At 36.2% G+C, this 25338-nt stretch overlaps 1 protein-coding gene across 3 annotated transcripts in view; it reads right to left on the bottom strand.

The window, feature by feature from the left end:
- mideasb (mitotic deacetylase associated SANT domain protein b) overlaps positions 1–25338 on the bottom strand; it is a 96103-nt gene that overhangs the window by 8196 nt on the left and 62569 nt on the right. For all 3 annotated transcript variants that reach the window (XM_039742261.1, XM_039742262.1, XM_039742263.1), the window contains exons 3-8: positions 24892–25191; positions 20681–21017; positions 19689–19755; positions 17154–17290; positions 9314–9417; positions 375–450 (exon numbers count right to left, since the gene is read on the bottom strand). In XM_039742261.1, the coding sequence (XP_039598195.1) occupies positions 375–450; positions 9314–9417; positions 17154–17290; positions 19689–19755; positions 20681–21017; positions 24892–25191 (1021 nt within the window). The remainder of the gene's footprint in view (positions 1–374; positions 451–9313; positions 9418–17153; positions 17291–19688; positions 19756–20680; positions 21018–24891; positions 25192–25338) is intronic.

Here is a 25338-nt window from a genome sequence, read left to right as displayed (position 1 = left end):
ATATAAGATGAGCTATAAAAACACCTACTTCACAGATTCACCAAGAGGACACTCATTTACATACATTGCATTTTCTGTTATCTTTGCAGGGCAGTGTCAAGGACTACAGGTACACTAATTAAACAAAGGTAATGTGATGTTTAAATCTGCTGTATAATAAAACAAATGTTTAACATGAAGCACTTTACCAAAGTTAGTCTCCTTTAGTTGTCATATTTAGCAAAAAAAAAATAATGTTACAGTAATTGTTTTATCCAGCTTAATATCATTTACCATTGTTTAAGGCTAGACAGCAAGCTACAGGAATTTCAAATACAACCACTGCTAGAATATTTACCAAGAAGGAATCAATCACACCCAATCGATTTTCCTACCTGAATAATGATAGTCTGCAAGAGGATGGCTTTTGGGAAATATTGGGTTCTTCAGCAAAAGCAGAGTCAGTGCTTCCTAGATAACAAGAAAACAGCAGCGTCAGTCTGGAACCAACAAAGCACACACACATAATAAGATGACCTGTAGTTTATTCAGAAAATATTCAGAACCCTTCACATTCTGCATGCTTTATTGTAGTGTAGATTTAATTTTAAATGGATAAAAATATTCACTTTTATCCATGTAGTCAAGTAAAACATTTTTCAGAAAGGTTTAAAAATTTAATAGAAAATCAAAAACTGTTATCTCTTAATTATAAATAAGTATTCAAACCCTTAATTCAGTACAGTCGACCCTTGACATACGACCGGCCTGACATGCGAACAACTTGATTTACGACCAAAATTTTTATTTTGTTTTACGACCAACATCTTGCGTTACGACCCGAATGCGGTCACATGTATCCGCTTGTGCGATTGTAAACAAACAGCCGACAGCGTTCGTAAGCGTCAGTCGGAGCCCAGATACATGTGTTTGTGGGCGTAATTTCGCTCAGTGCAGTGATTTATCTATATATATAATTCACTAAGACCATGGCAAGCAAGACGCATAATTGCTAAGGAAGGAAGAGAAGGTAACGAAGGTAAAGAAAGAGATTGTTAAAGGATGTTAGCTAGCGGGCTGGCGCGGCACATGATGATGTCATCAGGCTGAGTCAGCACCGGCTTGCTTTGGAGTGTATTATTACAGCAGTTCACAACACGGCCAGCTTTGAACTGAGTGCTGTCATTATTAACTTGAGAAACAGCGATCACAATCGAAACGAAGAAGGAAATTGTGCGGAAATATGAGAGTGGCGTTCGTGACCGATCTCACTAATATGTACAGCATGTCGAAATCCACCATCTTGATAATTTTACAAAGAAAAGATTTGCACAAGGAGGCTCCTTAAAACAATAACCACCTTCCGTTTCATTCTCCTCCTCATCCCTTCCTGCAGCCCAAAGATGTCAAATTAAATGGTGAGTACAGTATGAAATTGTTGCTTCTGGTAGGCTAGGCACTTTTTATAACTTTTTGGTTAGTATTAGAAAAATTATTGGTGTTTTGGTAAATTATGCACATTATACAACCCGTTTTATTATGAAAAGGTTAAGTAAGTGTTGCTGTGGGAGGTTCGAAGCACATTATGGGTATTTCCATTATTTCTTATGGGAAAAATAGTCTTGACTTACAACCAGCCCTCGCGAACGAATTGAGTTCGTAAGTCAAGGGTCCACTGTACTTTGTAGAAGCCCCAGTGGCAGCAGCAATTCCAGATTTTGTCAGTAAATTTTTACAACCTTCACAAGCAGTGTTTCCCATTCCTTCCAGCAGATCCTCTCAAGCCATTTAAAATTAAATCTACAACACAATGAAGTGTGCAGAAAGTGAAGGTTTCTGAGTTCTTTCTAAATCCACTATAATTCTGCAGTTTACTTTCTAAGAAGCTAAATACTACTTAATGTCCCTTCTCAGCATAGTTAGAGGCACAAATTAAGTATAATGCATTAAATGTACACCAGGTACTATATATATTGCGTGTGTAGTTTTGAGTCTTGTGCGTTTTCCTTTTAAAAAACAGCTTTACAATGTACAATCACAATTAATATCGTGTTGTTCCTGCAGCAACTTAATTTCACTACTAGAATCGAAGTATTAAGTAGATAACAAGGATCAAGAATCATAATGTTACAAACACATACAAGACACATTATTTTAACACAGTATAATGCTATCACAAGTGATGGAAGAGGCTGTTCATGTTTCTTTTTGATAACTGTTAAAAGTTGTGGGTCTTTACAATTAGTTTTTTTTTTTGTTTTTTTGTTAGTATCCTGCAGTTGTGTGGAGCATTATGTTATCGGATTATGAATGATTACGTTAATATAACACTAAAAGTCAAACCTATGTTCCACCAAATCAGGAAAACTAGCTTTTCAGTTCCTATATATTTTAAAGCTCCTAAATGTATTAAAAAATAAAAATAAAAAAAAACAGAAATATCATACACATATAGTCATCCTGACCTTAACACAAAATTTTCTAACATGCATACACTAGTAAAAAAATTGCTGATTTAAATTACTGACCATTCTACGCATTTCTTACTTGTAATGTCTGGTTTTAATTGGTTATATCTGGAAATACTACATGGTCTTATCTGATAAATCTATTAAGTTTGATGCTTTTGTATAGTGTCAACCAATGCTTACTGACACTGCTTTGTTTAATTTTTTGTGTGTTTTTAATATCATATTGTACTGTAATTCAACTTTTTATATTTTTAGAAGAGCGGGAATAACAAACACCTTTCATTGTATCATTGTGTATCAAGACTGTGACTTTAAAATGAAATCATGAAGAATAGGGGGACAAAGATGGAAACTTGAAGATAAATTTTACGCAAACATTAGGACGTTTTTATTCACACAGAGAACCACAGACACATGGAATCAGCCACCAAGTAGTGTGATAGAAAGTAGGACTTTAGGGACTTTCAAAACTTGACTTGATGTTATTTTATAAGAATTAAGTGGATAGAACTAGCGGGCTTTGTTAGGCTGAATAGTCTGTTCTCGTCTAGATTGTTCAGATATTCTAATATATAAAATTTATGATACATCCACTTTCTCCATAACTTGACTTTTATATACATCACAGAAGAGATCATATTGTCTGAGGGTACAATTTTTGGATCACAATTGTCATTTGCCTCACTGATACAGACTGCTCAATTTTTTGATGGTCAGAAACGATATCCAGGTTATTCTTTGCGTTTCATAAAAAAAATCATATCATGTATATTCTTGCACCTGTAAAAACTCTTCTGGCATAAATGTGATGATTTATGATATGAATGTGTAAAAATAATTACCCCAAAAGGAACAAATCTTAAGCAAAGTCACTGCATGTGTTAATTGTATTTCTGTGGGCTTTATCTCTTGATTTTCCTCCCATAACCTAAAGATGTTAATTGTAAAGGAATTGCCAACTCCAAACTATCGCTATGTTAGAGCTGATATATCTGTGTCTGAAAGTGGGCCCAGTGATGCATTAGAGGTCAGTCTAGGTTTGGCTGGCTTCTATCACTACAGCAGATGTTGTTCGAAATGATCCACTAACTCTTGATGCTAAATTGGATTATGAAACATATTATGTGAGTATTATTTAGGTGTTCCTTTATGTTGTGTGTTACCTGTATATTTGTACAATAATTCTGTATTCAGAAAGTTGAATCTAAAGTTTATCTTTTTATTTACAAATATATATGGGTTTAATGAGCTCTAAAAGGAAATGTGCTATGTGCAGTATAAATGACTTCCACTGAATTTCTAGAGGGAAATGAATCATACAGCAGTGGGCGCTGCTGTCTCTTTTCTCCAGGAACCCAACTTTAATTCCCAGCCAGGTAACTGTTTGTCTCGATTTTGCAGATTCTCCTTTTGACCGTGTGGGTTTTCTCAGGTTTCTCTAGTTTCTACCCATACCCCAAGGATGTGTGTATCAGATTACATGGCAAGCATAAATATGTCGTCTGGTGGTGTTACAAAGAATAAAGTAGGAACACAATCTATACACAGTTTATTCCTTAAGCCAGACAATAACAGTTACACTTGAAAAAAAAGGTTCATGAACTTGTTGGAAAAACTTGGGTTTCTTCATTAATTACTCATTTATAGGGTCTGATCTTCAACTACGTCACAATAATAATTCTTTAGGGGTACAACAAATGATTATTTTGATAATTAATGAACAAAATAATCGTCAGATTAATCAAACAATTAGCTGGATTGTTCTTAATTTCATATTAAATTTTGTTTTACAAAGTGCATGAAATTGAACTTTTCACCAAATAAATAGAGTTGTATAAAATGTTCAGAAATGTGTGTTTTAAAAAAAAATGAACTACTTGTAGATATTTTTTAAAAAAAAAATACAGTTTTTATACATTTATAAAATACATTTAAAAATAAATAGTAATAAATAGAAATAAAACAGCAGCAAGTTTGGCTCTGGTTGTGCACACAAACGTCCCTTAAAAACAAAACAATTTTCAATAAATGAACTAAACTTGCAATTTGGCTTATGTATTCAGAATCACATTAAACCAACACTTCACAATTTAACCTGCATTTCAAGTTATAATTTTTTTTTCAGTTTCTATGAAAGGAGACAGTTTACTGGCAAATCATCATATAAATATCTGACCACCACAATATTACACCACAGAAGAATCTGTTGTACTATCATGATTTTATTAGCTTTTTCTTTTTGTAAGTCTGCAGTATCGTTTATAATGAATATTGTTAACATATGTTGGGGAAATGTCCAGACTGTTTTCCTTTTGTAGCAAAAGAAGTGGTTTAATCGGTGTGAAACTTATTTCTTCTTTTGCTATGTAATATGTCGTTTATTTAACTGAAAGTCTTTTTGCATCATCATTCATCATTTTTTGTGTCTGGAAACTTTTTACCACCACAAATTTTTTGGCACATTTCCTTGCAGCCAACAAACTGTTGCAGCCTGGTGCGTGTCATTTGCTGTCAGGAGTATGCTGTTAGATTGTCATGTTTGAAAATGTGTAATCCTGCCACAAAATCTGTTTTACTGGCTAAACTAGGCTTGCTGCAGCAGAACCTGAACATTATATCATTTTCCTCCAGAGAGAATAAAAGCCAGTTGAAGTCTGATAGCCAACTAGTTGGTAAATTTTGGTTTTCCACCATGCTCCAGTCTTTTGACTCAGAATGAGTGATACGCCTTTCAGTCACAGTTGATGTGCCATGGGATTCTCGGCTGTACTCTCACCAAGTTTTGATTTCCTTTGCACACAAGGCTGAAAAAAATATATTTCTGTTCGGACAGGGACTTGAATTTCTTCGCAAAACAATTTTTTGTAAATGCACATGCTAACATTACAAGTGTTTGTAAGCATGTAATGCAGCACCACAATTTAACAGAGTGACTGCATCAAAAAGATTCAAAAGATTTTTACTGTTTAGATGTAAATACCACTTTCATTTCTTTTGTCTCCTACTGCAAAACTTCATTTGCACAACAGTAAGCTTTTCTTTTCTCTACACCCAAGTCTCAGCTTTCTCAAATGATGGCTTATAATTGATGACTAAGGGCTACATTGATATTTTTGTATTGTATGCATTGTATATTAAAGATAATTCTGATTAGTTGTCTACAACACCTTAGCTAGGAATGAATAATTAAAAGTCTGAAATTGAATTGCCATATATAATTGTGTGTGTACTTGTATATGTTTCATGAATATGACTTTTGATGAATAAAATGTATTGGGCTTATGTGTTCCAAATTACATTTATAGTTGAGGATATTTGCTAATTTAGGTGCATGGTAAGTTTTTTATCCGCTAAAGTAATTAAATTGTACTTTTACTTGAGTAATTTTGTCAGATCATAGTTTTTTGGGTTTTTTTTTTACTTTTCTCTGAGTAGTTTCCATGTCACTTACTTTTACTTAAGTAAATTTTAGCCTAAGTAACAATACTTCTACTTGAGTAGAGTTTTTTTTTTTTTTTTAGTACTAGCACAAATCCTCCTTTAATAATTAAAAAACAAAAAGGAAATGTTTGTTTTCTGTGGAAACAGGCTATGGTTGCTGACTGCATGCATTTTGAATGCTATTGGGCTTGGGAGTCTGGTTAGCAGAAAAGCTTCTCAACTGTACTCAAGTAAACAATAATCCAAAAATCCATAAAAACTAATTTAATAAACTACAGATTCACACTAGATCTCAGTCCATTTGCATCATACAAATCCTAGTGCAATGGGTTCAGAAGAAGCAAATGGATGTTTATCTAACAAAACTACTCTCAAACAAACCAGGGGCACCAATACTGTGAAGTGCTTCCATGCCAATATTTGTTCTGTAAATTAATATTTCTTAATGCAGCCATACACTTTAAGCCATGAAGTGTGTGCCAGTCAAAACATACCCTGCTGATAATTGATGCAGCATCTACAATGCCTAACTGCACACTAATTCCCCAGGAAAAAAAAAACCTTCAGGAAAAAGGTTATAGATTTACAGATATATTATGCAAGTGTGTAAGTAGATCACTACACCGGCAAATTACAAAAACTTTAAATACGTTTCCTGGCAAATCACTTCCAATCAACAAACAAAAACAATGTAATGGTGAGCAGGAAAAAGTAACTCACTCACTCACTAACGAAAAAAACAAGAAAAAAAGAAAAACAGAAGTTTAAGTCCTACTTTAATACTTAAAATTCAGCTCTAATGCTGTAATGTGTCTGTGTGTATGACCTCAGTTCAAGAAAGTCAAGAGGAGATGTACAAATAAGAGGGGATGTTCTACATTTAATGAAGGCTTTTAGCCCAAAGAAGCTCCTGAAACATGGTTGCTTGCCTGTCATGCACTATAGCTGATGCTACTAAGTTTGTTAGATATAACAGATGTAACAACACAACAGTGAATGATTAGAGAGTATCAACTTTCATTCACTTTAAATGCAATTCAGTTTATATCTGTAGAGAACTCTTCACAGAATGCAGGCACAGTGTAGTTTAGTGTATAACTAGCCATTTGTAGCCTTGTTTTACAGTATGTAAAAAAATGCAGGTTGTGTAGATGTTCCATATTTCATCTTATAATGTGAAAACAATCTAAGAATGTATACATTATTTCATGGCAAAGTAATGAGATGAGAAAAGAAATGTAACAACTTTTAAAGTTAGATATTCAAAAGAAATGTAACAAATTTTACTGTTAACTATGCTCTCTTCTGTTCTCATTTCATTGAACATATTGCATGGCTTAAACATGTTTCTTGAGGACAACACAATGAAAACTACAAAACTGTCTTAATTATCATATATATCACAAAATGCAATGGTTGAAAGAACCTGCAAGTCTAAGAGTTGAAAGAAGTAATAGCCAAAAGAAGAGTAAACATTATAAACAAGAGAAAGTAGGGAGCATTTATAGTTTGGGATACCTAAATGGAAATGAGCAACCGGAACAATTACTAGGGTCTAGGCCAGTACTTTGATCCATATTTACAAGTTTCTTAGATTTTAACTATTTGTACAGTTGTGCAGTAGCTATTTCATCTTTCTCACAACTCCAAAGTCCTGGGTTCAAAACCAGTTCAGGACACTACTGCTTGTCTACATGTGCTTTTCCTCCCATATCTGGAAAACATGCAAGGTAGGTTGAAAGATTTTAACAAAGAGGCAGCAGGCTCACCCAAAATGGCAAAATAATTATTAAAAAGCCAGTAAACATGTATGATGAACGTAACATGAAAAATCACAATCTTTCTGCCAGACTATCTATGATCTGTTTTATATAGTGTTTGAACTGTGGACTTCAGAGATAGTAGTCTTTATGATTCAGAAACAAACAGAAGGTCAATTTAGTTACTGTAACACATTATCAGGTTCATGTTGAACCAGTTAATGCCTGCCAACACCTTCTGAGAAAACCCGTGGAGAGTAAAACACTAGAACAAGTTGTACTAATCAAACAAAAAAAAAAAAAAAGCCATGAAAACCAGACAAAGGTATTTCAACAACACAGAAAGAAAAAGGGAGGCACTGATTCTAGAAACTTTCTGTAGATGACAAAATGGCATTTAAATTTCAGATATGATGTGATGATGTTGCAGCTCAGATTAAGAATGACTCCAGTTCTGACAAATAACCTTCTATCTGCTTGGATTCTACCAAGATAATACAGCATACATATTTTTATCCTCTTCTCTTTTAAATTTGCCAAAGTACTTTACTGGAAGGAAGCCTGTTATTGCATAGAAAAAAAAAATCACGTCTGTATTTAAAGGTCCAGTAAAAAAACATTCTGTAAATGAATTATTACCGTCGCTGTTCACTGACTGTTATACAAAGAAAAAAATGTAATTGTTAACAAAAAAGGGGGAAAAAAAAACAAAAAGTAACTAGTGTGCATAATGCATTGAAACCATTAGTAAAACCAATTTTAAAAAATAAATAAATCATGATAATGACCTCAGTTTGCTTAACATTCTTATCAAGTGTCTGCAGTAATGTCTCTTTTATATTTTGTTTCAAAAGGGCATTATTAAGGAGGACAAGAGGTGTACACATGCTATTTCTCCTTTTTGATGCTTAAGTTATGTGTTCTAGTTATAAAAAGAGAGATGATAGTGGTTGATTTCTAGTAAAGTTAATTTTCATAACAGTTTCACTCCTTAAAGTCACAATCTTTAAAAGACTAACATAATACAACCTAAAATTAAAACAGAAAAAAAATTAGACAAACTAAAAGATTCACATAATACAAATTAAAATTAAAACAAAAAAAAAACTGGACAAACTGTTCTGAAATTTAGTGCTGGAATCTAATGACCTTTCAATAAAACTACCCAAAATTTAAAGTATTTTATTTTTCTTAGTGAAGTACACAAAGGGCCCATATATATTTTTTCACTGAAACTGTTGGTTGACATATATCAGGGCAAACTAGTTGCATTCAAATTTCCATGCTTGCTTTGTGAAACCTCTCAACCAGTTCTTAAGTTAGTCATCCACATACTGTAAGCCTGCCAAATCTCTTATGTACTAACATGGGTGCGCCTTGTACAAGGCTGTTGAAATATTTTGCATGCTTAACTTGGCAGTTTTATGATTTTGTTTAAAGAAAAGCAGTCAGTAAATTTATGGAAATAATACTAGAACTTGACCCATGAAACAACAGAATCATGTTTCTTAAAATATTGACTCTGGCTTTGATCAAATATATGACTGAACTCTCTACTTATCAATGCATTTCTGGAACAGCTACAAGTGTGGAAACACTAAAGACTGCCCAGTGGAGGCTAATGTTAGCACAGAATTACTGCTATCAGAATGACACACTTACCATGATGTTTCCTTTTGCTTCATGAAGGCAGTGTAAAGCTAGTTCTTGGTTAGTGCCTCCTCCATGCAGCACACTTGAGCATGCTAGGTCCATTAAGTTATGTACTGTGGAGACAAAATAAAGGAAACATGTTATTTGTCTAATTGTTCAGTTTATCTGTATGGTTTACCTTTTGTCATTACCAAAAGGAGTAACAACTTTAACAAATCTGACGAGTCACTAGTTGGGACAGTACAAAATAATAACAATGTTGAATTGGGTCTCTTCAATGTTTTTGCTCAGCAAAAGGCAAGCTTAATAGCATAATCATACTGTTCTTTTTCTCATTTCAAAGAGACAGTAGTACAATTTCACCTTTTTTGTTGAATATCATTCATGCTTGAATGTGAGAAATGTGTCTCACCAATTCAATCCAAAGTTTTTGAGGAAACTATTTAACTTAAAATGTTTGAAGAAAAACAATTAAAACACAGAAACAGTAGAATCAGCTTACAGAACAGCTGATAGGCACAAAAAACATTTCCACAGAATAAGTGTCATCAGTGCCAGGTTAAAAAGCATATGCATCATGGCATGGAGTCAAACAAGTGCCAAATAGAGTTCTGTTGCAAAATAACCTAAGTGACAACATTCAGGGGAGAGTATGAAGCAGATGGTTGACCTCCAAAAGGCTGTACACGTTAGTCAAAGATATGTGACAGATGAGTGTGGATGGACATTGTCCTGTTGGAAAATGGCATCAGGCAGTCAAGCCACAAATGATGACTGAAAGACTTTCAGACTTAACACCGCATAACTCTGTCATTTTGCACAGGTAAATAGCAGGTGAAATGCCTAGATCCAAGTGTCAGCATTCCAGTCCAGATGCAATAGAACTACACATCTGATGAATGGACATGGACCTCTGTGCATTGTCACCTCATGGTCTGAGGTGTCAAACAGCAATTAAGGCACAGAAAAGTACTAGGTCATCGGAACAGAAGCTTCTGCTGCAACAGTAAAAATAAGAACATGCACTTGTCGTACAGACCCAAGTTTTTGGCTCAACAAACGTTAACTGACATGGTTTAAAGATAGGGCTGTACGTTCGAAAGTTACATGACAGCATTTAGTAGTGTGATCTGCACTTTACTTCCTGTAAAGCCCATATTTCTCCCCGATAGTTTCAGTAATTGGAATACTCTAAAAAAACCAAAAATAACACTGAAGATCAGGCACACGATTTATTTGAATGATCACTCATAAAAGGACACTGTCTTAGAAGTGCATATAGAATATTTTGCAGCTACTACCAATGTACGATGTAGCAGAACCATGAGACCTTACTGAACATGAGCTTAACAGTTATTTTAACATTAGTGCAGAACAACTGGGTCGCTAGACCATAAAGGTTGACAACCACTGCAGTATACTACAGTATGCTTGATTTTACTTAAAGAAGAATGAATCCATATTTTTGTTTATGTTTTTGTAATAACATGGTATTGTGCACAAATCAAAAGATATGCACTGTAAGTAAAAAAAAATATGGATACTGATCTTTAAAAAATTGGGGTAAATCTTAAGAATCATTGTTCTGCCCCACATGCGGTTAGCTGTTACTGGTTAAACTGTGCTCCCCCTTTGTCTTGTCATTTATTAACACACCTGTCAGTCACGTCCCCCACTCACAGTGGTGTTATAAATGTCTATGAAACTCACGTAAAGCATGTAGGTCCCATAATAAACATTTAAATACAATACACCCCATGTGTCTCACATAGGCACCCTTTTACCTCTTGTTTTAGTCATGTTCGAAACGTATATTTAGGTATATAAACCCCTGGGGTCTGGTTAGTTGTGGTACGCCGCAATTTGAACCTCTATCTACATGCTTCTCTTTGTCTCGATCCAACCATGGAATTCATTCGCCTTGTAAGTTTCTTTTAAAGCTTTATTGTTTAATGTATACTGTTTGCAATGTTATGCTTTGTAAATCATTAGTTATTGTCTTTGGTTGTATACCTGTATATGTTTCTTTTGAATATAATTCAGTTTACAACGAGGTATGTCCAGTAAAAGCCTTCAAGAAAGCTCACCCTTGTTGCTTTTATGTGGATGTGCCGAGGTGTTTAAGCTCTCTGTGGCCAAATTGCATGAACAGCGCAGAGTGAGGCAGAAAAATCATGATTAACGTCCTTAGCCAAAAAAAAATCACGAGTCTCATCATGATTCTCATTTAATCAAGAATCATGCAGCCCTAACTGTTAAAAGTTAAACAATTTTTAAGTGTGTATAAAGCCATATAAAAACATGAATCAAAGTAATGGTTTGATTGTTTATTATTCACATATTTACTACCCACTGCGGTTGGCTGGCGCCCTGTCCGGGATTTATTTCCTGCCTTGTGACCTGTGTTGGCTGGGATTGGCTCCAGCAGACCCCCCATAACCCTGTAGTTAGGATATAGCGGTCTGAATAATGGATGGATATTTACTACTCAATACACACAACATCTCTATAAATGGTTTAAAATGTTAACATAGGCTCTTTGATAGTCTTTCACATAATCTGCTGGTCCTCTCATGTTATTCCTCTAGGCTTCCCAGATTCTTTACACAGGGTATAACAGTTTTCTTGCAGCCATGTTTGCCAGAATCACTATATTGTCAAATATACACAAGACCATATGCTGAACACCCAACGCGAGACCAACAGTTCACTAATCCTCTCACTCAACTGTTCAAACATCTGAAAAAAAGCACTATTGGTGATGCTGAAACACTGCAAGTGTCCAAGGACAACAAAATCCAAAACTGCAGTTATTGCCTTTTTATGACAAGCCACATTTGCTGCTCTATGATAAATGCCAGAAGTGTAACAGGCTTACAAATATAATCATCTGTACAGGTGCCTCATGCTCATTCTCAAACACAATTACAACATGCTAGAGCTACAACTACTTCTTTATGCATCTTTCTTTTATACACTCCAAATGTTTACAGTCTGTATAAATTCCCGTCTTGTGAACGACTTTGTGACAACTACATGCTTTTCAGAGTTTGCTTATTTCCACTTTTGTTCTCTTGTCCTATTTATATTTAAAGCTCTGCTGGTCAACCAGAAGCACTTTGCATTTACTTAAATTCAGTTCCATTTTCCAAATGTTTGATAGACTAAGGCCTACCCTAATATTTATGCTCTTTACTTTCAACCAGTTCCACATGGTTTCATTTACAAACTTCACAAGATATTTTGCTCTATATATAATTACTATGTTTTTAGGAAGTGCAACAGTTCAAATGCATACTTATGGGACTCCCTATCAAATGTCACCTTGGGCAATCTCCTTTACTATACAAGGATTTTCAGTGCTTACTAATAAGGTTCACAGTTGGCTAACTGCTCACAACAGAATCTCAAAAGGGTTTCCCTGTATTAGCAGAATCACTTCCAAACAGACAGAGCTGAAATGCTTTAAAGAACATTAACTACTAAAATTTCACATCACACATAGGTATTTTTTTTTTATTTCATTCAACTAAACATTTACATCTAATTATTTGGCTGATGCCATCATCCAAGGTGACTTACATTTTTTATACAATTGCTTAAATGTTTTTGGTTATCTAATTGGAGCTCAGACAGGTCAAGTGACTTGCTCATAGTCACACAGTATCAGTAGCAGGATTTGAACCGACAACCTCAGGGTTTGAAGTTCTAGGTCTTAACCAATACACCACACTGTCTGCTGTTTAACATATGAAAAAATTTCAATCTGCATTAATCACATAGCATTCGCCTTAATATATTATTGTAGCTGCTGATAGGTAAGGCAGGATCCAAGCATGGCTCAAAAGCGTGCTGAAAGAAATCGCTCAGTCAAAAAGTTCGTTTTAAAAGTTTTACTGAAAATTCAAAGCAAAATGTTCACACAAGAATAACGAGACAGGTTGTTACACAAATAGAAAGGCAAAAAAATTGGAAAAATGTCTCTACTCTAAACTTAGATTTTCTTGTCAAATTTCAGTTGTTTCTATATTTAAAGATGCTTTACTTCGCTTTAAACATACGGCACTGCACATTCAACAGAGCTCGTTGAGGCACGTTGCGTTACATTCTATTGGGCACGTTAAGGCACGGTTTAAAACCATGTGCCCTCCATGCCTTACTTATGGCAAGGAAGGTCACTAACTGAGACTAATCTATAGTTAGAATGACAAGAAATAGAATATACCAATTCAACTCAGCTGGTGGGGGTAATAAAGAACCTCCCATACACTATGCATTAATATATAGGCAAACATTTAATACAACTTAATTAGCAAATGGCCCTTACAATTACGTTTTAGGAAGGTGACGTCTGTTACTTTTTCTTCCTTTCGATCAAAATGAGTTTTGCTTTCTTAAAAAAAATTTTGGCACAACATGTTATTTTGCTGTAAAGCTTTTACATAGTGGTTAGGTTTCAACTTGACTAGAAACATGGGCAGGACTGAATTCAGGCTTTTGGAACATGTTTCTAAGTAAACCTGCTGGCCTCCATTTACTTACATTTGAAATAGAAAATAGGCATGCCTTATTTACTCTGTATTATCTGTACCAAGACTGAAAAAACTGCATTCTAGTCTATTGAAAAACTAATGTATATATACACAACCAAAATTAAAAAAAAAGTTATTTAAAATAAAATATTTTGATCAGGTATTTATTAGAGTATTAGTTCGCTCTATCAATAGAGGGACTGCATACAGAAAAGAATGGCACATGACAAAAGGTCAAGACTACGAAGATCCCATGACAGACAAAGAAGTATGCACTGGGCTGGAACAAAAGAGAAAGGTGATTTAGGAAGAAACAGGTAATGACCCCCAAACACTATGCCCCCCACCGCAGTGCTTGGAGAGCAAGCAATCCAACTTACAGCAAGGACGCCTAACTCTTTTCATAAAAGAAGAGAGAGGCCATAGACTGCTGGAAGAGGGTTAGAAGACCTCAAGGCCAAAAGAGCAGTAGCCAGGCTTCATCTTCAAGCATGAAGCCTGCAAGAAAGCTGTAGTAGAAACATAACCTGCTTAAAAGAACTTGTGGTTCAACATACAAGTTTTTAAGCCATATGTACCGTATGTGTTAGCAGATATTTTGTTTTGCATGTGTTCATGAACAAACCAGTCATGGTGAATTTAGGTATAGCTGTGTGTGAACATGTATGTGCATGCAGCCAACTGCTTCCAAGACCATTCGCCTACACACTTACAAAAGAAAAATATAAATTAAAAAAAAAAAAAATCTGTGTTTTCAAGCTCTAAGCCATTCAACAGCAAGGTAGCTAAGCAACCGCCTGAGTAGAGTGTCAAATGCTTAAGAGCAAGCCTGCAAAAAAGAAACACACATTTAAACTGAAATGTTCATTACTTTGGAGATTCTAAAATTTGACATTAAATATAAAATGCAAAATCTGCCATCATCAGGCTGAGCACAGAGTGGAGGTATAAAGCAACTTAATGTAAGACACCATATCTGCTGCCAAACAGCTATCTGCATTTCATGTGGTAAATAAGAATTTTAAAAGGTGATTGAGGTGGTGGCGGGGGGTTAAGGGGGACTAGGAGGATGGATTGTTGTGGGTAATATTCAAATTGTGTGGCTTTGGCATTTCATTGTGCAACCATTTGCTGGAAAGGACAGCAACTGGTTAGGATTCAAAATTCAAAATGCTTCAAATAAGAAAAATAAAGATACATGAACAGAACTAGTAAATAATTAGAACTGCAACAACTATTTTAATATCTTATTCCCAGTTGTCTTGCATAAGTTGAGTCTGCAAATTGAATTCTCAGGAATGCTCATCAAGTGAGCAACATATTAAGACAAATATTTTTTAAATTCACTATTCCATTTTACTTTGTAAATGGTGGTTACCTGGACAGCTTCAGCTTTCCTACTGCTTTATAATAAGCAGCAGTACAGGGATGTGGAAATACTGCAATATCTGATTAAATGTTGTATCAAACATTTTTTCTAAATAATTCACTTGATTAATTAACCATTTAAGCATATTACATGTGATTATTTTTACATATGCAGAAACATTACATACAAGCCAAATAAAACAAAGAGCTTGATGTTCACAAGAAATCTCTAATTAATCCTAAAATGTTGAGGGGTAGGTTCAAATTCCGTTGTTCCTAATTCATTTGTTTAATGGACACACCAAGCTGTACAAGCAGAAAAATACAACACATAGTGCCTCTCTATACTTTATGCAGTATATCTCAAAGCAAAAGTATTATATTCTCAACTCCATTAATCCAACTCATGGTCATGAGGCACCACAATCTAATTTAATAGGTGCAGGTTTATTACAGAATTCACTCACACTATGCCAAATCACCACTGCCAAATAATTAAGCATGTACATCTTTGGGGATACAGAAAGAAAACCAGAGCACCTTGAGAAAAACCTATGTAGAAACAAGGAGAAGACTAGAAACTCCACATAGACAGCAACAGAACACAGATCTCAACTCTAGTACATCTGAACCCCATAACACGACGCTAACCACTGCACTACTGTGTCACATTTACCATCAACTATTTACAGTATGATAGTGAAATGTATGTTAAACTAAGTAGAATGTATGCTTCATACCAAATGAAAACAGAATGAAATGTGAAGTTTAAACTCAAGTCACCCAAGCAATTCGGCATAGAATAATATTAGAGCACATTACAATGTAATACAATGCCATTATATTTGGAACACTCCGCAAGGAAGGATAGAGGAAAAAAAAAAGAAGTAATAAATGGTTCTAAAAATAAGGAAATATGCTCATCAGAAGAAACCAAGTTTATGGTTTATATGATCAACAGAACATACGGCTCTTGAAAAGCATAGTTTGAGAAATCCCAAGCCTCCAAGATATTTAATTTAAATAACTAGAGGGCTTTGTCCCCACTCGCTTCGCTCACCAAACCCCGGGCCAGCGCTACGCACTGGCCTCTTTGCAGTTCTGCCGCTTGCATATGGGGATGCGGATGTACAATTTAAACAGATTTAAATTTTATGTGAAGTATTACATTTGCATCAACGCGACGTATAACTGCCCGTGATTGAATTTCGTTTTTTTCTCTCTATTAAATAAATTTACTTTTTCGAATGTTTGGCTCTGAGATTTGTTAATTGTCTTTGCAAATGCAAAGGTAACGGGAAACTGTTACCGTTTAAATATGACTGGCATATCAAGATCTCCTTTGTTGTCTAATGTTATCTGCGGAAGATGTACTGCATTACCTTTCTTGGATACATCTTGCTTTCTACAGTAATTTGTGTGGTGGAAGACCAGACGGTGTTAATGGTTGTAGATATTCTTCGTGATATTGTAAGTTGTTGTTTTCATCATCCGCACGATAACCACCACTGAAACGAACTGTTTCAACATAGTCTATTGATACGCATTTAACTATTTTGCCGTGTTACCAATCAACATTTTTGGCATAAATTCGTTTGACTTCCTCATTTCTAGGTGCTAGGATTGCCCATATACTCATTTTTTTTTTGTTGATAACCCTTTGTGATGAAATTCATCAAAATTTGGACATAATACGTCTTCCTTAATTGGGAACTTAAAGTGAGGAAAACGTTAAAATTTAGAAGAGCTGAGAGTGCACGAAGTGTGTCTGACAAAAGCATTCACAAGACTGAGAGGTAAGAGTACCGTGGTCTTGTTTGAAAATGGTTGATAGGAGGGCGTGACTTGAAAAAAATCTGACAATATTCTGGTCTTGCGGGACCCCCGTGACCCTGTAGTTAAGATATAGCGGGTTGGATAATGGATGGATGGATAGAATTTACAACTACCTGGTTCATCGCTGTACACTTTTTGCTGCTCAAGTGGAGTCCACACCAGCTCAGCCTTGTGAAGATCCAGGTGTGCTTGTGCCCTATCTCTGAGTTCAGGAATCTCAGCCTGATACCTAGGGCCAATGTTTATTCTCCTGTAAAAAGAGGCAAAAAAAATTAAACAAACACCACCAAAACCTGAAAGTCAACATCAAATTATGCAGCAGATAATATAACATGAGGGAAGACAATAATGTGCAACAACCTTACATGCTTTGTTGGCTAAATGGGGATGGCAAGTCTGTAAAGTGGTAGTAAGAAAACCTGGCCTGAGTGAAAGCAACCCAAGTTACTCTGGAGACAAAATCAATAGATCATCACAACAGGTCTGGTCAGTAGGAAACATTGACAATAGTTGACTAGAGCAACTAGGAATAGCATCTGAATGCCAGGGTTACAATGCTGTCATGTCACTAAAAATGATGAGGTACTCACTCCTCAAACATATATAATATATAAAGTTATATGACAAGATCAAAAATTTTAAATGGTACAGGAGATACTCAAGCCCAGGTGCATAAATTGTGACCACATAATGTTCTAGAGCTGGGGTGCTCAAACAGTTTTACCTGGTGCCGAATTTTCATTGATCAAAAACTCCTCTTTGGCCTGGTTTAAACCAGGCACCAAACAATCCCTGCAGCTCTGACATAATTTAACAGATGCACTTCCTCTTTCAATCCTGGGCATCCCATTCAATCATCTACTTGTTTACATTATATACACACACAACTGATACTAAGAATCATTATTTCAACAACAAATGAATCAAAAAGCATGACTTTATGATGCCATCATTCCAGAATGCTCAATTGACCTGTCTGATTTGCAATAAATGGTTCCCTTTCATGTGAAGTGCCACTATTTTAAGAAACAGAATGTTTAGCATACTTTTAATATAACTCATGAACTGATATTTCAGTTGAAATGGAGCCATTGCAACTTTCAGATTTAGAAACATTGCAGTAATATAGAATATTCCATACTAAAATCTGGTATCATAAAGTCAGTTTTTTTTAATTCATTCATTGAGATTTTACTATGCTATTAAAAACATTTGCTCAAACAAAATGTAATAAGATTGTTTATTTGATTTCCTCCAACGTTTACCTTTCATAACGGATTCAATGTTCGGGAACAAGATGGGGGGGATTGGCACACACATGAGCAATAGTTAATTGCTCTTGGAAGGAAAAGATTTTTAGCTCCTTTGTGACAAGGACCTAGACTGACTTCTGCTGTAAGCCTCAGGAGATGCTCAGTAAAGTACCTAAATTTCCTAAAGGGAACTTCCTCCTTCTTGAGGTCTCCTCACTGTACTCTCTAATACTTTGTCTTTTTTTTCAGTTCAACCTGCTGCTCTATTCACAGAATATCTTTTTAAGCCACAGGAACACACATGAAATTACCCTCCCCGCAGGTTCTCAACTTCATATATAGTCACATGTCCAAGTCACAACTGTACTTATACATTTTTATGCAAAAGAAAACATGGTATACATAAAAAATCTACAAATATTGTAACATTAAGTTTATCGAAAATACTATACAAACTATAGACTAACGACATCAATAAAATCACTAGTGAGTACTGATGTGCCACTTTAAGAAATGACCGTAGAAGACTGTTCGAAAACTAGGATACATACTATTTACAGTCCTTCCTTCAGCACTGAAATATGGAACAGTGTCAGTGTGGACTGGATGGGTGACCGATTATGCTCCCCTGAATTCAAGCAGAGTGCTTGAAAAATCCTGTCACCTAAAATTAAGAAGGTGGCAGAGCTGGGTGGAGGGGAGCTCCATCTTGCATCCCCCACCTTTGGCACCAGGCCTCACTTGGGACAGAGAAAACTTGCAAGCAGGCCTGATTTGACTTGCAGCTCACTGAACAGTTTGGGATGGATGGATGGATACTTTATTAATCCCCAAGGGGAAATTCACATACTCCAGTAGCAGCACACTGATAAAAACAATATTGATTAAAGAGCAATAAAAAAAAGCAGTGCAAGTTAAAAAATGCAAAGTGGGAGAGTGCAAGGCAGGTATAACAATCTATAATCTCATATAGTGTTAACGTTTACCCCCCCAAACAGGGTGGAACTGAAGAGTTGCATAGTGTGGGAGAGGAACGATCTCCTCAGTCTGTTAGTGGAGCAGGACGGTGACAGCAGTCTGTCACTGAAGCTGCTCCTCTGTCTGGAGATGATCCTGTTCAGTGGATGCAGTGGATTCTCCATGATTGACAGGAGCCTGCTCAGCACCCGTCGCTCTGCCATGGATGTTAAACTGTCCAGCTCTGTGACAACAATAGAGCCTGCCTTCCTCACCAGTTTGTCCAGGCGTGAGGCATCCCTTTTCTTTATGCTGCCTCCCTAGCACACCACCATGTAGATGAGTGACCACACAAATATGGGTCTATACGACCCGTTGCCATAAGTACAATATATATTTAAATGAAAAAAAAGAAAAAGAAAAAAAGGAATAACTTACGGTTCTATGCTGACTGGAGTCGCATCTCCCATAATTGGGAGGATAGGGGGTGTGATTTCTGAGCTGTCTGCAAACAAAACCACAGCAGTAATAAGAAAATGCATGAATACACTTAGAAGGGAATATGAATGTATGCATCAGACACGACCCAAATACGCTGCTTATATCAGTCATTTACCAGTTAGTTGATTAAAAAGTACACTGGAGTCAAATTTACAATTAGTGAATAAACCAGAAGGCATTATGGCTAGTATGCCCAAAACCTCAGTGTTAATAACCTATACCTCTTACTCAAGGTTAAGGACACAATGCATGTGAATAATATGCTTAGTCTATATGCAATGCAGCATAAATGGTTAAGATACAACTTATGGAATAAACGTTCATACAGGCAAGGCATGAGACTGGATATTGTAAGATATCTTTAAGGTCTTCTACTGGAGACAGATACACAACATATGGCAAAAATGTGTATTGCTAAGACAGAGTTACTTTACTGAAGAGTAGACCCTCTATATGGATAACAATGATTTGTAGTTTCTATTTACTCCTCCCTACTTATATATAAAAAAAAAAAAAAACATACAACCCTTTATATAAAATAATTACCCATTTCCAAGTTCTAGAATATTTATCTTGATTATGTTTACACCAAATCTAACAGACAACATGAAGCCCAGATGAAGTTATCAATAGTCGCAAATCACAAACCACATGGTAATTTTATACAGTAGTCGACTCCACAGTATTTATTTAGTTGTTCATCTAATCTTCTACAATACAGTATTTTCCAAAATAAAGATAAGCATGAAAACCTTTATAAGTTTTAAATAGTCCTTTTCGTATGATTGTTAGTTATAAAAGGACAGTCCTGAGGCAATCTGTGTATGCTTCTGTACAGGAATTTTAAGACTTAAATTTCTGCCTTAACTTTCAAATAAGACACACTTTTGCAGAAATAAAAAAATCAAAAAAGAAAATTATGAGCTTACTAGATCGAAGAAGACTGCGTGTTGCAGATTTTGGGGTGGCAGCTGGCGGAACAGGGAGACTGCTAGAGCTGGATGACAGGAAAGCAGAAAAATAGAGGCCTGAGCCTTCACGAACAGGGCTAAGAATAGGAGGTGGGGTATAAGGGGGAAGGACCAAGGGGTTATCTGCGAGCCGCACTGGAGAACGAAGGTGGCTTTGATAGGGAGTAATATTGGAGTACACAGGAGGGGTAATAAATGGCCCGGTTTTTGGAGGGATGAAGAGTGGCTCTGGGCGTGGTCGTCGTTTTGATTTAATTCCAGATTTTCCTTCATCATCTTTGGAAACTTCTTCGTCCTAGAGACAAAAAGAAAGTTTATAAATCAAATCAAAAATGGAAATGATCAAGTATTAGATAAGTTGATGCCGTTACACAAAGTATGGAGGTCTTTTATTTTTCCTCAAATTTGGCAAAACGTGGATTCATGGAATATTTACCAGACAACATTAAAATATATTTAATTTCACAAATCTTATCTAATACACACAAAATAACATTTAGATGCTTCACACAAATGATAATGGTGCTTCCCAAAAGGTTTTTTAGGGTGCAAGCCTTATTCATATAGCTGTTGGCCACCACATAAAATTCACTATTCAGCAGCAAGATAGAAACACAATTTTATTCCATAAAAGAACACAATACATTTGCATGGATGATTAACAACAATCACAAAAGTGAAACATAATACTGAACTATAGGTCTCTGTGGTTCCACTCGTGACCTATAAAGCACAAAAGGTGATTGTCTGCTCATCAAAAAAAATGCAATATGGGATGGATATTTTCCAGATATCATTTACATGGGATCTTAAACCTTGAAAATGTAAGCAATAGGATAATAAACCCATTTGCTTGTGCTATTTGTTCAATCAGACATTATTACTCAAGTAGGGAAAAATAAGACATTATATGTATTATGGTACTCTTCCATTGCTGAAGAGAGTGGTACAGTGTCTCATAGAAGTGACTGTCCTAGACTTAAGACTGTAGCAGCTTTCATGACTGGGTGTAAAAACTGAAATTATGAGAAAATGATTAAATACGAAATAATATTAATTCATAATAATCTCACTCTCTTTATCCGACCAAATTTTTATTGAAGTTTGGTAAGAAAAACATTTGGATTCAAATTAATAAATACTCAACCATAAAGCCCAAACTGCAAGTAAGAGAAAAGTAAAGAAAAATGAGCTGGTATCTCACATCAGCAACCCCAGTGACAAACTTGCAAGACTTTATTACCTCAAGTTTCCACTTAAGAGTATGCTCAAATTTGTTTCTGGTCACTATACTCCATTGTCGTAGCACCCAACAACTTCATTTAGTCAAATACTTGATCATACACGGCACTAAAATACAGACCACAAACGTTCAGGTGGGCAACACTTTTGTTTATTTTATACTAGCAAAATACCTGCGCTTCGCAGCGGTGAAGTACTGCATTAAAATTTTTATTAAGAAGAAAATGACACCTTTTTAAACTGAGGGAAAATATGCCAATAATTATTTGTTAAGGATCTCTTTGTATACCATGTTGTCAGTTCGGCCCTCCGGTTGTAACATGACCAAGCTGTGCGCTAAGCTTACTCTTGAGCATGTAACTTACAGTTGGCCATGTGAACAATAATCTTGTCTCAAATCTCATAGCTTGGATTGCTGCTGTCATAATCGGTTTGAGTTTCATGGTTTGTTTCAATTACGACAGTATTTGCAGGATTTGTTGTGTTGAAGTGACATTCGGCATCTGTCAAGCGTTGTAAGCACACAACCGGTTTCATCGATAAAATCACATCCAGCTTTTGAGAGTTTAAACATTCATAAACATCAAAGTGTCCACTACTGAAATCGTCACCTGTGAATCTAAGATGTTTAAGAGGCATTGGCTGTTGTCGAAAGGTGTAAAATATTTGGCCATTTCGGTACACTTGAAAGCGACAACCGAACAATTCAGCAGCATCCATCAACTCACATGGAGAACCATAGGTGAAGGGCTTAAGTATTTCACTCTTCTAGTGCTCCTGTGTAGTATAATTATCTCCTGTACCGTCATCAGTCCACACCTTGAACCTGTCCCAGTCATTCAATACATAAGACACAATGTTCCTCCGGATATCAAGAGTGAGCCTGATATGGCCGTGAAATATGTAACAAAGAGAATGGAAAAGGTAGGTGCCATCTCCGGGCATGGAAACCACTCGGTAAGTGACAGTTCTTTGATCGATAGTGATCATCTCAATAGACATAGTAATGGGGGTTGGAATGATAAAGGAAATGGGTACCTGAGCAATGTAAAGTAAGTCTAAAATACCTATACAATAACTATAATTGTAATAAACAAACAATAAAACAGCGGAGAAGCCATGGATTAAACAAAAAGGCTGTAGTTATCAGTAGGGAGACGTGATTCCTGTGGCGAAGCAAAGAAGAGAATGTCGAGACCGGAGCGACGGACGGTCTTATACAGGCAGGCAGCCAACAACGTGGGAGGCGTTGGGATTGGGGACCCAACGCCACCTCACACGGTGACCAAGGTGCAGGCTATGGACGTATATATGTACGTAGTAGGATTCAGGTAGCGTTGGGAACCCGTGTACCAAATTTCTTGAAGATGGGCCCATAAGTAACAAAGACTGTTCAAAAGTTCAATATGGCGGCCGACAGTGGCATCATACCACCGAAATAAGTACGTACATTGGTTTCGGTTAGTGCAGGGAAGCCGCCTACCAAATTTCGAGAAGATGGGGCCATAAATAAGAAACTTCAACATGGCGGACGTTGTTGACCGTTATGACCGTTACACGTAGAATTTCGAAATGAAACCTGCTTTACATTTTGGAAGTAAGCTGTAAGGAATGAACCTGCCAAATTTCAGCCTTCTACCTACATGGGAAGTTGGAGAATTAGTGACGTTGGAAAGTTCAATATGGCGGCTGACAGTGGCGTCATACCACCGAAATAAGTACGTACATTGGTTTCAGTTAGCTCAGGGAAGCCACCTACCAAATTTCATGAAGATGGGGCCGTAAATAAGAAAGTTCAACATGGCGGACGTTCTTGACCTTTATGACCGTTACGTGTAGAATTTCAAAATGAAACCTGCTTAACTGTTGTAAGTAAGCTGTAAGGAATGAGCCTGCCAAATTTGCGCATTCTACCTACATGGGAAGTTGGAGAATTAGTGAGGAGTCAGTGAGTGAATGAGTGAGTCAGTCAGTGAGGGCTTTGCCTTTTATTAGTATAGATAACGTGTCATCTGCAACCTCCTGACTATTTCAACTAACATAAATCTCTATGAATTATGTTAATCTGAAAGGACACATCTAGCGTCGCACGAGAAACCAATTTATACTGAACACATCCTATCAGTATAACATTAAGATCATTTATTTTATAAAGAATTTACTTTGGCATGTGATCGCTCACTACAATGCAAATTTCCTCTTAATTCTCTCCATGCAACACAAAAAACACAGCTGCACACAGTTGTATACTCTCACTCATGCAGTATGTACCTTAAGAATGTCAGGGGAAAAAAAATGCATAGCATTCAGGCATTTAGACATCTTGAGGAAAAAAAAAAATGTGATTTGCGAGTTGGAACCAATGTGTATGTGTGTGTGATATATCTATATATAGATATCTATCTATCTATCTATATATAAAACACACACACATAAGCAAAGCACTGTTTAGCAATGTCTAATAACACGTGTGGCTTTCTGTGATCAGTGCACCATGCAACGATAAATTATTGACAGTTGCAGACGATCCTTCTAGTATCCCTGAGAACTACAATGCAACAAATTATCAAATAACTGAATTAGTAAATACAGATGACAGTGTAAAGGTGTGCTGATTTGGTTAATAGCCTGCAGAACATGAAATAAGAGTGTACATTAGACAGATGGAAAAAAGGAAATTAACTGTTTGGCTGAGCAAACACTAAGCTGGGCTGCTAGCACATTTCAGAAGTCAAGCCCTCTTCTAACTGTGAATTTATTATCTTACAAAGTCAAACAGATTAGGCAACCATGCATGAGATAAATTTAATTACTATTTGTTTCTTTCACTGCTAGTGCTACAGTAGTTAAGTACAGATTAGTCTTTGAAGATGTTCAGCTGCTCCGTGAATGTAAAAATCCATCTGGGCAGACATAAAATGAATTACCTGGTTTGTGCTTTCTGAGAGGGAATTCCTGAGGGATCTGCGCCGTGTGACAATGACTGAAGCCTTTTGCTCCAGTGGCCCTCTGTCAGAAGGTCCAGTCCGCTGGCTCCCATCTTTCTCCGCATCATCTTTTTCAAGTGAGGCATCAGTCACACGTTTTACTGGCACAGATACAGGGATGACCAAGGGCAGCAGGTTTTCATCCCGGTGTCGTTTAGCGACCACTCCTTCTCCATCTAATCGTCCAGTGCCACCTGTCGCCACCAGAGCAATGGAAGATCTGCTCTTGTCGTCCACCTCCTACAGACAGCAAATGTTAAACATTAATCCCTTTGAAATATATGTGTCATTCTATTAACATTCTGAAATCTTCTGTTAACATGTCTTTTGCTGATACGTAAAGACAAAAAAGCAATGTGATCTGATAACCAAAAATTTGCTGGCTCT

This window comes from Polypterus senegalus, chromosome 18 (genome assembly GCF_016835505.1).
Source record: "Polypterus senegalus isolate Bchr_013 chromosome 18, ASM1683550v1, whole genome shotgun sequence".
NCBI lineage: Eukaryota > Metazoa > Chordata > Cladistia > Polypteriformes > Polypteridae > Polypterus > Polypterus senegalus.
This window is presented reverse-complemented; position numbering and strand designations above follow the sequence as displayed.